At 37.8% G+C, this 14847-nt stretch overlaps 1 protein-coding gene across 1 annotated transcript; it reads left to right on the top strand.

Moving 5' to 3' along the window:
* The first annotated feature begins 12522 nt into the window (after positions 1-12522).
* On the top strand, positions 12523-14082 carry LOC132558352 (uncharacterized). Its single transcript, XM_060222899.1, has one exon. It carries the CDS (start codon positions 12523-12525, stop codon positions 14080-14082), a length of 1560 nt encoding a protein of 519 aa, XP_060078882.1.
* The last annotated feature ends 765 nt before the right edge of the window (positions 14083-14847 follow it).

Here is a 14847-nt window from a genome sequence, read left to right as displayed (position 1 = left end):
GACCACTACATGTCTGAGTATAGCTGGACCACAACCTGTCGGAGTATAGCGGGACCACTACATGTCTGAGTATAGCGGGACCACTACATGTCTGAGTATAGCGGGACCACAACCTGTCGGAGTATAGCGGGACCACTACCTCGTAATATGGAAGCTTGCTAATTAAAAAAAATAAAAACAATTTTCTATGAAATGCATCCGTTTGACCTGGTTTGACCTGTTTTGATGCCCAAATTAAATTCAGACATAGCATCTCTAACCTAATCTTGATTGATACATGCTTTGGAGCACTTTTAGCCTAGCTGTGAAGCAAAAACAAAATCAAAACTTGTTTTAAACATGTTTTTCTTCAAGGATCCGATAAACCATACCTAACATATGTGCATGGTGTAGTCATACTATAGAGGGCTTTACTTCAGCGTGTATTGGTGGACAAATTCTTGGGTTTCAGCGTTCTTGTTAAAGTTATAGAAAATCAATTGTGTCATTAGCTGTACTAATCAATTTTAATTATGTATTTTATCTAATCTGTCCAAAGATAATGGACAGAAAAGGTGAGATTGATACCAGCTACTGGCGGGCACTTTGCGGGTAATTAACGTGCAGCTACACATTAATGTGGGCAAATCGCCCAATAGACTTCAATCGATACTCAGTCGCTTTAAATACCCGTGTACGATCCACGGGGAAATTAGTAACCACGGATCGCGCGACCACGAAACTTGCGGTACATATTTATACAGTTAGGTAGAGGTCATGTTGTGTACAACGATGTATAATTAATATTACAGTGTGTAAATTCTATTTATAAATAACAAGACTCCTAATTAGCTATTCACGATGATTTTCGGACCATCATCATCGGATGTCCCGCTCTTTGGTAGATTTTCTAGAATCAACGGAGTTTCAGTCACACTGGGAACCGTATGTATCAACGGAACTTGAATAAAGGATACATCAGAGGCCGAATTGAAGATGGTCAATGGAGACCCTCCTTTTGAATTACGTATGACGAGCAAAGATAGAACATTTTACGGTATTGGTAATTAACACATTATTAGCATTGCATTATTACGATAATATGCGCGCAAACTCCCAAAATTTTTATATTTTGAGATATAAACAAGAAAAACACATGTTCTTAATAGGAACTCTCCTTCGCTTCAATGTGTACGGTCAATAAGTTTTAGGATAAAAGTCCAATAGGGACGGTCATTCTGATAATGTAAAATGTCAAATAGGGACGGTCAGTTGATAACTCTCTCTCTCTCTCTCTCTCTCTCTCTCTCTCTCTCTCTCTCTCTCTCTCTCTCTCTCTCTCTCTCTCTCTCTCTCTCTCTCTCTCTAAAATTGTTGATAATAGTTTATCCAACAGCCACCTGGTAAATATAATGTTTATGTATTAATGTTTGTGAAGGGCTTTATATAAGTTATAAAACTAAAACCTATTGTTACTTATGTGTAATAAAATAAAATAAAGAAATACCTAAATATATAGAAATGTCACGTGGACGGTCAGTTAATGAGAATGTGAATTAGTCACTCAAATGATGTAGAGAAGTTCAGTGCCCTCTCGGCTTCTATATTAATGATTAGTCGATTTTGAATCTGAACATTGATTCTGGATCATATCTAAACGTGAAGTATTTCCACTGTAATTATTTCCTTCCCGAGTCACATCCTCACGAATCAGTTGCCAAATACCAACAAAACGAATCAACTTTTGCGAACATCACGAGGACGAAATCGTTTTATCACAGACAAAAGTGTATAATTTAGCATTCAGTTGGAGGCTCTTTTAGCATCTCAATGACTGATGTCTATAACACTCCCGACAGTAATATTTTGTTTTTGTTTAAGACATGTCAGCAGAATGAAAATCAATGAAAGTAATGGTACCAAATCATAGTGTATTTCAGTTTTCGTGTGAATTCTCATATAAGTGTAGAGACATTGATCGGATGGTTATATCGTCTGGGTTATAGGAGTGTCGACTCCTCTACTGCACCCGCGCTGTACAACAGGAGGCCTGGACCCCTTTCTTTAAATGTATTAGGTGATAGAGAGGCTCGATATCAGGAAGCAAATTCTACATCGTAGTAGTGTTAAAATAATCAGGCGAGTATTTTGGGAATATTGCTATTATCGTATTGATCCTCACAACAACAGTAGTTAATATAATCATATTTACTGATTGTTAGCACGGACAATTATAGAAAACATTCTCTATAGAAAGCGGGTCTGTATTGGCCAAGAGCACAAGAGCAGCTGAATACTACTGTAATTAATTAAAACATATTTTCCGTAAAACCTGATCAATCAACGATATTTTAGTTGAATGTACCTAGAGGTAGACACAGCTGTCGTTATGGATATTTTCAATATTATTTCAATAATGACACAGGAAAATGGAACTGGAAACGATCGTGTTTGGCTTTTCATGCCTTTGCTTCGTAGCTTACCTGGCCCAAATGGCAAAGTGAGTTTTGACATACCACAACATCCTTTCCGTTAGTCGTCCGTCGTTCGTCTGTAAATTTTTCTACCAATCGCTGCTAGTCATGAACAACGTAGCGGATTTAGGTTAGGTAAGAAGCATCCTTGAGTGAAAGTGTTAGGGATCGCTTTTGTTCAAATGGTATGTATCACTCCCCCGGGGCGGGAGAGGCGGGACCCAACAAGGGACTTCTTTTGAAATCATGACTGGATTTTGTCCCAGTTTCAACTGAAGCTTCAATTGAGTATAAACCATTGGGTTCGACCCGTAGGGGCCTGAGGGGCGGAGCCCAAACGGGGAAATACAGCAAATTCATTTCAAACCCTTTTCTCCTATAGGAATGATCGAGTTTTGTCCAAATTTGTTCTGAAACATCCTTTTGTTGAAGGGAACTCATTTTGTAGAAAAGATGGATGTGACCCCCCCTTGGAATAGAGGTTGGAGCCTAATAAAGAAAGTGGATATAAATATTTTATATGCTTTTCATTTAGCTTAGATGAAAAGGCGTAATGGGCTTCATGTTGGCTCAAGATCCAATACGTGATGAGAAAGAGCCTAATATTGACACTATGCTGTATAGAGAGGTACGGTGAATCCAGTTCTAACTTTAGAACGATAAATAGAGAATGAGTCTAGCACATCACAAATACTGACGCTAAAGGACGATATAAGGAGGGACAACAAGTCTAGTACTGACGCTAGGACCATCTAAAGGACGTTATAAGGAGGGACAACAAGTCTAGTACTGACACTAGGACCATCTAAAGAGAGGCAATGGGTCAGGACCATAAAGGACTATAAGAGAGACAATGGGACGATATAAGGAGGGACAACAAGTACCTGACGCTAAAGGACGATATAAGGAGGGACAACAAGTCTAGTACTGACACTAGGACCATCTAAAGAGAGACAATGGGTCAAGTACCGACGCTAAAGGACGATATAAGGAGGGACAACAAGTCTAGTACTGACGCTAAAGGACGATATAAGGAGGGACAACAAGTCTAGTACTGACGCTAAAGGACGATACAAGGAGGGGCAACAATCTGATACTGACGCTAAAGGACGATATAAGGAGGGACAACAAGTCTAGTACTGACGCTAGGACCATTTAAAGAGAAACAATGGGTCAAGTACTGACGCTAAAGGACGATATAAGGAGGGACAACAAGTCTAGTACTGACGCTAGGACCATCTAAAGAGAGGCAATGGGTCAAGTACCGACGCTAAAGGACGATATAAGGAGGGACAGCAAGTCTAGTACTGACGCTAAAGGACGATATAAGGAGGGACAACAATCTGATACTGACGCTAAAGGACGATATAAGGAGGGACAACAAGTCTAGTACTGACGCTAGGACCATTTAAAGAGAAACAATGGGTCAAGTACTGACGCTAAAGGACGATATAAGGAGGGACAACAAGTCTAGTACTGACGCTAGGACCATCTAAAGAGAGACAATGGGTCAAGTACCGACGTTAAAGGACGATATAAGGAGGGACAACAAGTCCAGTACTGAGGCTATGACGATAAAAAGTGGAACATAGACTGACTCTACAACGATATGAATAGGAACACCGAGTCTTGCGCTAATGTAAGGACAATATATAAAAGGACTAGTCTAGTGCTAAAGCTACGTCGAGTCTAGTTCTGCCTCTACGGAGGATGATGTAAGGATGACATACAGAAAGAACATAGAGACTAGTACTGACGTTAGGACAACATAAAGATACACACTGCATTGATTACTGACGATAGTGCGATAAAGCGAGGGAAAATAAGTCAAGTGCCGACAAAGGAACGATATGAAGAGGAAATGTGTGTCTAGTACTGACGCAGGGACGATATAGATAGGGACAGTGAGTCTAGTACTGACGCACGGACGATATAGATAGGGACAGTGAGGGTAGTACTGACGAATGGATGATATAGATAGGGACAGTGAGTCTAGTACTGACGCAAGGACGATATAAATAGGGACAGTGAGTCTAGTACTGACGCAGGGACGATATAGATAGGGACAATGAGTCTAGTACTGACGCAGGGACGATATAAATAGGGACAGTGAGACTAATACTGACGCAGGGACAATATAGATAGGGACAGTGAGTCTAGTACTGACGCAGGGACGTTCTAAATAGGGACAGTGAGTCTAATACTGACGCAGGGACGATATAGATAGGGACAATGAGTCTAGTACTGACGCAGGGACAAAATAAATAGGGAGAGTGAGTCTAGTACTGATACAGGGACGATATAGATAGGGAGAGTGAGTCTAGTACTGACGCAGGGACGATATAAATAGGGATAAAGAGGGTAGTACTGACGCATGGACAATATAAATAGGGACAGTGAGTCTAGTACTGACACATGGACGATCTAAATAGGGACAGTGAGGGTAGTACTGACGAAAGGACGATATAAATAGGGACAGTGAGTCTAGTACTGACGCAGGGACGATATAGATAGGGACAATGAGTCTAGTACTGACGCAGGGACGATATAAATAGGGACAGTGAGACTAATACTGACGCAGGGACAATATGAATAGGGACAGTGAGTTTAGTACTGACGAAAGGACGATAGAAATAGGGACAGTGAATCTTGTTCTGTCGCAGGGACGTTATAAATATAGACAGTGAGTCTAGTACTGACGCAGGGACGATATAGATAGGGACAGTGAGTCTAGTACTGACGCAAGGACGTTATAAATATAGACAGTGAGTCTAGTATTGACGCAGGGACAATATGAATAGGGACAGTGAGTCTAGTACTGACGCAGGGACGATATGAATAGGGACAGTGAGTCTAGTACTGACGCAGGGACGATATAAATATAGACAGTGAGTCTAGTATTGACGCTAGACGATATAAATATAGACAGTTTGTCTAGTACTGACGCAGGGACAATATAAACAGGAAGAGTTAGTCTTATGCACAAAGATTATCATGTTTGTCCGATTTATTTTGACGTTCTATCAAATTTTGATACAGGACTAGAGTCGAAAGAACGTACTAATATTTCATACTGTAAATACATAGCTGTTTAATTGAATATGAAGTAGTGTTATATCGCAGGTGAGTTCTTATGAGTCTCACTGGATTGACCATAACTACTGTTAATATCATCTTGTGTGCTGTCAATTGTGGATACATATGTACATGGTGTGTGCGCGGTTATAGGTATTGCGGTGTTGAAGTGTTCGGGTCGAAACTCTTATTTGAATTCAAACACAAAATAGTATATACAGATCATCACTTATCTCAGCTTTGTCCTACTTTACATTGCATACAAAACTACAATCAAAGACAAAGTTTTTTTTTAAACAAAATCCATTAGTAACTAACTTTGTAGCAATGCCTATTGTGTATTCACGGCCAACAATAAACAGATAAAAACAAATATTCGTTTTATGTTGCCTATCTTTGCCCATTCCGCGCCGGGACTGGTTTTTATCTAATTTTGTACACTTTATGAGGGAGATATTGAGTCCCTTGTCACTTCATGACTAATCACCGATTCAAAAACATCCCTTAACGCCCCTTTACTTGTTAATGTATCGCATTGTTACAGACAATTAGAAACACAATGATTTCCAGACTTGTCCTGTATCTGTTGAAGATTTTAGCGATAATTTGCACTTAGTTGTTTCGCCCATGGGTAAAATAAAAGGAAAGTTAACATAATAAAATTTTGGAATATATTCACTACAACGAATATTTCAATTCAATAATAAAGTCATTATTCAAAGGAAAAAACACTGAAGGTTAATAAAACTATTAATATTGTTCTATACTAAAAATCAATAGCTACACCACGCTTATATATCGTTCGTGGAGAAGAATTTGAAATAGACGAGAATCATGTTTATTGATAATCCGTATTTTGGAAGGGTCCCTTGAACATCTGGACACGACACGAATGAAGTTGTAACAAGTATATATATGTGTATATGTGTATATGTAATGGGTGAAGTGATGGGAGATAATTGCTTAGATACGATTCAGCATTTAGTATTACTTATATTGGAACTCTTTTGTATGAAAAGTTGTGAAAAGGAATAAAAGAAATTGGAAAAGAGGGACTCGGCACTCTGGACAGGTTTGTTTATCGTCATTTGTTACCCTACCGAATTCCCCGATCACACAAGGGACTGAAATGTTGTTTTTTTTATTTTTTTAAAACTTCAAATCATAATAAAAGAACGACAGAGGTGTTATAACGATCGTTCAGTCAATACTATCTATGGCAGTGACACAACACTGCCACAATGTGACAATTAACTGATTACGTTATCCAACAATGGGAATTATGGTTTGATACAACACTAGAGAATAAAATTTCGAACACAACCGAGAAATTTCGGTGTTTACGATACAATTTATGTCATTACGGAATTCTTTACGACCCAGTAAAGCAGACCAGGCCTTACAACCAAGGAATTGTGGATAATTACGGTAATAAGTTAAACAGCATCATTATATGAAAACTGTAACAAGTCAATGTCAGCACACCAGCAAAACTGAGAAACTACGTTTTCCTATCACATCGAGATATACCGAGTACCTAGCAATACTGAGGAACAAAGTTATTTACATCACATCGAGATATATCGAGTTCATAGCAATGCTGAGAAACAAAGTTATTTACATCACATCGAGATATATCGAGCACTTCGTAATAATAAGGAACAAAGTTATTTACATCGCATCGAGATATATCAAGTACTTAGCATTAATATGTATTTAAAGTATCAAGTGTTATTTCGATACAAACATAACGGGATAGAATAGAATACATGTTAAGTAATAACGAAGACTAACAATAGTGTTATTTTATCATGTCACACTGAATGCACTTTTAAATAACATTAAATGTAATTCTAATGCTTAATTCGGTAACTAACTCTGTTAATAAACAACTAGGAATCAATACAACGCAGGTCCAGTGGGATACTGACTAGTCCAGATCTAAACACGTGGTCTAATCTACCGATCATGGACATTCGGTGATACGATACACAACGAATAGCAAAAACTTTATAGTTCTCGCTTCTTATTCGGTCTTCAAAGAATACAATGTGTCAATAAGTAATTAATATAAAACCTTAAAGTAGAACACTTTGCAACATGTCAACACAATGAAATATTTTGTAATATGTCAATACAGTAGATCGTTTTGGAAAATGGCATCACGGCATAATGGAACACACCAAAACTGCTGAAGAACGTTTCAGAATATTTCAATTCAGTAGAACATTATCGAACACACTAAAACTGAAGAACTTTTCAGAATATGTCAACACAGTAATATGTTTTGGAAAATGGCAACACAGTAGAACATCATCAAAAACATCTAATCTGAAGAACTTTTAAGAATATGTCAAAACAGAAGATCGTATTGGAAAATGGCAGAGGTTGCAGTAGATATTTGTGCCCGATTCAATGTACATTTACGTACAATTTTATAGAAAATCGTATATGAAACGGAATTTTTACTTCGATACGAGCTATGTTAGCTTTAACTAGTAATATGATTTCCATCAAAGGTATCACTATATGATAACTGCAATGGCGATATCATAATAAGGATAATGACACCAACAGGCCATCTTTGCCATTTTCGTTTTAACTAATTTCCCATGGCAGTGGAAAATGGCGTTACAAAACCAAAGCGAAAGCACTTCATTATCTCAAGTGTAAACCACAATTAATGAAACTTTTTTCTACCGACACAAAACCTATATAAGCACAGCAAATAAATATATATCTATATACATAGTACATTGTAATAAGTGTATATACATATATACTTAGTAAATAGTAATTAAGGAAAGTTACATAGTTTTGAAACCCAACACGAAAGCTGCACACAGTAAATTACACGACTTATATATTCGATTTACTGAATCAGTGAAATAGAAATCGTGAGAATGTGCATCACAAGAGTCCAATTATTTCTAGAAATAACTATCACAAAATAAATAACAATGTTTTGACAGAACTAGCGGGCATCAGAATTCCATACTTACACTGATACATGTTATATTCAGTGCGCCATCGGATAGACTGTTGGGCGCCGTTTTAGTATTTATCTACAAAATCTGATGTTATACTCGAATTATTGATATCAATAGATATTTAATGATATCAATAAATATTCAATAATATCACCAATTTGAGTTATTTATATCACCAGCTCGAATTGTTGATATTAATTAATTCGAGTTGTTGTTATCGCCAATTTGAATTATTGATGTCACTTTTAAAAGAGAAAATCTAAAATGGCGCCGACAAGAGACAGCGTCTGTATGGTTTTTTTTTTTTAATGTCAGTAGACATCTTTTTTTTTTGCAATATGCAAATGTCAGACACGATAATTACATTCATTTTAAAGGCATGAGAAAAAAGTTCAATGGTGAAGTTCATTGTATGTTGATAGCCACAGTGCCATTTTAAAAGTCAATAGCAATGCGAACAACATAAATCTGGTGAATTTCAGATGGACTCACATAACTATGGCGAAGCATAAAATAGGGCATCTGAAAACATTCACCATCTTGTTGACGTATCTTAACGAAAGTCCGACATTGCCTGTTCCGTGTTAATTATTTCTTTGTATAGCTTTCCTTTAGAAGTAATTCGTTCGTTCGTTTGATACTTTTAACCTACGTATGGATATTAATGACTTTGTGATTATTCGTTCTTATGAGTACCAACGCCATGGTGTGGTGAACACAGAGGTGTGCTATCTAGATGCTGGCTTCCATCCATTATGACCGAGTCGGAACAGACAGCTGTGTAATTACTCTGTTCTAGCATAGAAGGGTTGACCTCTTTTATCTCATGGAATGGTTGTTAGAATCGACTTATATGTAGCCCTATTTTCATTTTGTGCGAGTGTTATCCCGATCGTTAGGCGAACCACTTGGCATTAACAGTTTATGTGCCCAAGATTGCAACTCTTCACTTTGACATTAGAGGCATTGACATATTCTTTGTCAAGAGTATGAGTTCGGTGAAATTAATGTCATATCTTCTGCCCGTGACTTTTCATTTAGATAGTGATATATAGTAGACATTAGGCTAGCTCCATCAACCGTCCTGATGTGGAAGAGCAGTTTGCCTTCCCAAACTCCATCAAGGCCAAGATATCTTGTCAGGAAACAATGTTTCAAAATGCCTTATCTTCCGGAAACTACTCCAAAAGAACATGAACGATCAGAACCACAAGTCATTGTAAACATACACCTTTACAGGCTTATATATAATACGTGTTAATTGTTCTACATCACAAATTAAAGTGTTCCTCTATCCAGTACTCTCTATATGTATGTAGACTTGGATGTGAACAGTACTACTTACCTTCTATAGTAGCCAATGAGTTTAGAATTACTTGTATAAGCATGACCTAGCACAGGTATGGAAAAGTCCCAAATAATGCTTGTTACACTAGCAGAAACTTCATTAACTAGTTATCTCGCGGAAACAACATAAATATAGAATAGATATTCGATTTTAAAATATACACCATTGGTTGCTAGAGAAACAAAAATAACTGGAAGTAGTTTTAATCTTTCCCACTGCCGAATACCAAGATGATTTTAATTACCACCCCAAACAATCGTGTAACACAGTCATAAAACGAATGGAATTTTAAAAGCTGGATATTGACCCTGGAAGCATTTTCATGAAGTAAAAGAGAACATAATTGACGTATTTCCACACACTCAATGCTATGAATAACACTATCTCGTATTATTATAATTACTTGTTTCAAGTTTGAAATAGCATCGCGTGTTCTCATGAGTATCATCTTTAAAATGATTAATATTCATATTTCCCACGTGACTCGTTACTCCGTCAGCGAAAATGACTACGCTACCGTATCGGTATGTGTATTATCTGCTTTCTACTCGATGAAAAGAAAATCAATGTGATAGATCAATACTTCACGCTAATAGCTTCAAATTAAAGGTACGCTGAATAGTCTCATTTGTACCAGACAGATAATGAATGTTTAATCGTTACAAAACAAACAAAGAATAATGAAGGTGTTCGTTGTTTTATCGGTGGAATTGTCATTGTTGTAGTCTCCTGAACAGTTCTCGCTGGTGTGTTCATGGTAGTTCCATATGAATTTTTCACAAAGCCATGATTATGGTTTACATCTATCTCATTATGAAGCTTGTTAAGTTGTTTTATCAGAATGGATCTCTTATCATACTCGATAGATAGGGCGATGTCGATTTAATTAAAAATGACCATATTTACAATAAACTAATTTAAATATCCACGGATATTTTCTGAAATGCAATGAAACTTGTCCAATATAAATATTTATGATAAGTGTATTGATGACAGAACACTGACACATATGGAGCAGTATCGATTTGTTGCAGACAACATGACAAAGTTAAGTCGACCGTGACAATGCATATGCTGAATCGGGTATGATATACTAAACAACTCAACATAAAATGTGAAATAGTAACGATGTGATGTGAAAGTTTAACACTGACCCACATTAAGGTTGACCACACTGTACTGAATCACGATGTAAATATGACAAAGAATTTTAACATTTGCTATTGTTACATGAATCACAGGAAGACATATTGACAAGGGCGCAAAACGACGAAATAACAAAATAAAATGGGAGATCAAGCTAACAGTGCATAGTCACTAATGTATTGACTACAAACCTCTTTGTAGGAACTTACCACATATTTACATTGAGATCTCAAATGTAATTACATAGCGCTGAAATCCCCACATCTAATTGAAGTTACTATGCTGTTATTTGTTTGAACTTAGACAATACATTCACTCTGTACTGATTTAGATGATAAACACGGCAGCACGACTTGCTGTTTGCTATACGATCTGTCATGTGATATTTACATGCGATTACCAGGAAATTCCTGACGCATGGAACTCGGCTTTTAGAAAAGCAAAACACAAGATCAAATTAATATAAGCTCTAAGCTTGTTTTCCCATCCCATAACTATCCTATGTATGTGTTAAGCGGTCAAATATTGAATAAAATATTGTTGAAATTAAATATTCATTACTAGTTGTTTTCAGTGTCCTGTCATGCGGATTCTAGCGAGCCATCTTATCTATAGTTTTATCTGTCCTCCAAAATAATGCATTCTAGACACAAAGTATTGATGAATACGATTAGAAACCATCCTTTGTATAATTGGTGACACTTCAGTATAACGAACATATCTAGAATTAATACTGGTTCATATGATATTGTCGTAGAACAACTCATACTCTCCCTCTCGAATTTGTGTGGAGTATTTATGAAGCAATTTTCACGTTATTTCCTAAATATCTACAGAATTCACAACTAGTGTTCCAAATGTGTCTGGAGTGAGGGCATTGATTTATTGTTTATTCTGGGTTGTAATTTCACAACTTGCTTTTCAATGATACCTACCACAAGAGTTTTCCTCCTGTGACACTTATACCCAGTTTATATATACATGCTTCCAGATCAGAATACACTCATGGATATTTTACTTAATGTATTGCCGAAATGTTGTGTAAACTATATCTGCTAGTGTAAGCTATACGACAGGTGGGATTAGGTGGCGGAGAGAATCAATGATAGCGTATCTGTTCACTACTGGAGTACCTACCGTTCTATTATATGTGTAATACAAATGCAATTTTGATCTAAAATTTCCGCAGCAACCTACTTTGCACTCTGGGATGTATATGATTGATATAGCAAGTTTAACAGCGACAACGATCTAGACGAGTAACAAACACACATGCAATCATTCTCTCTGGTGTATTATTGGAGAACATTGCGCTTCTGTACTACTGATGCGGTGAGCTGGGCTGATACAGCAAGCGTATAAACGGTCTCCTCGCGGCTGTCGTCCTCATTGTAACTTGGGCCGGTGAGTCTCACGCAAGGTCGTTACCTCTACGCCTTGATAGGAATCATAGACTTGCGGCGTGTCAGGTGTGACGGGTACAGGTGGAAAACCTCAGATAACCGCCTTCATGCATATCATAGAGTTACAAGCTAACATGGCGCTGAACCAGGCTCACGCCCTACAAAACGACAAACATTTGTGTAAAGAACACCCGGAAGTTCAGCTTCAGATGATTTGTATGAAGTGTAAAAATGAACCAGTCTGCCACAAGTGTGTGTCTAATTCTCATCGTGGTCATGATTGTGTTGACGCGGACCTATTTCTGAAGGAAAAACAAGATGAGTTAGAAGAAGCACTGGAAAAGGCGGCAGCGAAGCTAGAAGATGTAGATGCTGAGTTAGGTGGTTTGAGAATAAAAGAGGACCGTGTGCAGAAACAGTGTAACACTGTTGAGGGAAGAATTGGTGCCCGACAAAAACAAGTAAAAGATTTTGTTGATGGGGTCGCTGGCAAACTGATAAGAGAGACACACGAATTCTATAATGAAGAAGTTGAAGTTATCTCCCAACACGAGGAGAAACTAAGCAGACTCAAGGCTGAGCTTGAAAAACGACTTCTAACATATCAGGAATGGCTTAGCTCTTCTGATGTTGAAATGGTGATGAAGAAACATAAAGCTCTGAAAAAACTGTTAAGAAGAAAAGTGTATTCTGTTCCTTTAAAAACAAAATTAGAGTTTCCGTTCAACGATCGAGCTGACACAACAATGCAACTGGAAACTATATTTGGGAAAATCACAACAGAGTCCAGAAAGGAAGAACAGCTCCAGCTCAAAGATACTGGAGAAAAAAAGGTTCGTGAGATAAATGTTATATCTGAGTTCTCAAGTGGGGCTCCGGATGTGTACGCCATGAGTTCATCAGAAGGGGCGGAAGTTTGGATGTCGTCCGTATTTAGTCGACAGGTACGCCTCATGTCTGACAAGGGCCGCTTGGTAAAGACCTTGAAGGTCGACTTCCCGATTTGTGACGTGAGCTGTGATTGCGAGGGGGAGCGCCCGACAATTTGGCTGAGTTGTACAAACAACACCATTAAGAACTTCCTCACAAACGACCCTATGACATTTGCAACAACGAATACTACACCCTACTCGATTACCTCATCAAATCATCTAATTGCAGGTCTTCGTTCAGGACAGCTCGTCAAGTTCTCCAAAGCTATTTCGGAGATAGTCGACGTAGCCCAATGTGACAGGTCTGGAGAGAAGCTGGTGTCACTTCCACACAGAATAGCTGAGAGTCCACTCACTGGAGACATTGCAATTGTCAACTGGGATGCTAATCCTAACAGCATTGTGGTTTTGGACAAACATTTAAACTTGAAATTCAGACATTACGGGAGCATCGTCACTTTTGGGGTTGGAGAATACAAACGACCAGAGGAAGCCGGTGACCCAGGTGTTAGTTCATTTTTCCACCCACAGGATGTATGTTATGACAAGGACGACAACTTAGTGGTAGCAGACGAATCTTGTGTGTTTGTAATGGACAGCCAAACAGGCAAGGTCATCGGTAAAGTATTGGTTGGTGACGTCAAAATCACAGCTATGACGTCAGATAAAGCGGGCAACATGTGGGTCGGGTTCTCAAACGGAAAGGTGAAAATTATTCGATATGTAATTTCTTAAAACTATCAAAAGGAAAATCGAAATCTATTCTGGTTTGTGAAAGGTAGGGAAAATGTAAACTGGTTCAGAATATGGATGTATCTCAACCAATTGATTGGCAACTTGACAACTGTTTTTCGCAATGTTCTTCCCTAATCAATTTTTCAAAACAGCATATTTTGAAGTCGAGGCCTTCAATACTACACTCGCATGTGATTGCTTTTCATTTAGGATTTTACATAATGTAAACAGTATGTATCTATTCATTCTCGCTATTCCAGGGGCTATGATCACGTACGATTCCGAATAATCTCTTTGGAATTCCGAGCATCATACCTGCTTTTAAACGAGGTGCTAAGGTTTTACAATTTTCGATTTCCGCTTTAGGGCAACCATGTTATTCTTTATTGAATTTCTACTCCGATTAGGGATGAAACACGATATAATTACGTCCTACTGCCTTCAACAAAGAACATAATCATATATGACTCTCATTGATGTAAATATGAATATTTGTATGCATGGAATCCCTTAGAGGTTATTTATTTATTTATCATGTCTTTTACTGTCTTTTCGAAATCTTATCTACTTTTCGAAATTCCTTGCACCAGACCTCCATTGCCTACACCAAGTCACATAACTGTTTGTATTAAGCAATTCAAAGGTTGCGTGAGTAGCCATCCTTTGGTTGTTACGCCTGGCTTAGATATTGGCTGCAAGGCAACATAATACATCCTCAGTAACAGCCAATTTCGTGACTTTTGAACTCCTTTGACACGTTTGGAA

This window comes from Ylistrum balloti, unplaced genomic scaffold (assembly GCF_031769215.1).
Source record: "Ylistrum balloti isolate Yb309-2 unplaced genomic scaffold, AGI_CSIRO_Ybal_v1 Utg370780, whole genome shotgun sequence".
Lineage (NCBI taxonomy): Eukaryota > Metazoa > Mollusca > Bivalvia > Pectinida > Pectinidae > Ylistrum > Ylistrum balloti.
The sequence above is the reverse complement of the archived record's forward strand: the minus strand, read 5'-3'. Positions and strand labels throughout refer to the sequence as shown.

What these genes read in the sequence shown, in the direction of transcription:
- LOC132558352 (XM_060222899.1), top strand. Translation starts at nt 12,523, where the DNA reads ATGCATATCATAGAGTTACAAGCTAACATGGCGCTGAACCAGGCTCAC.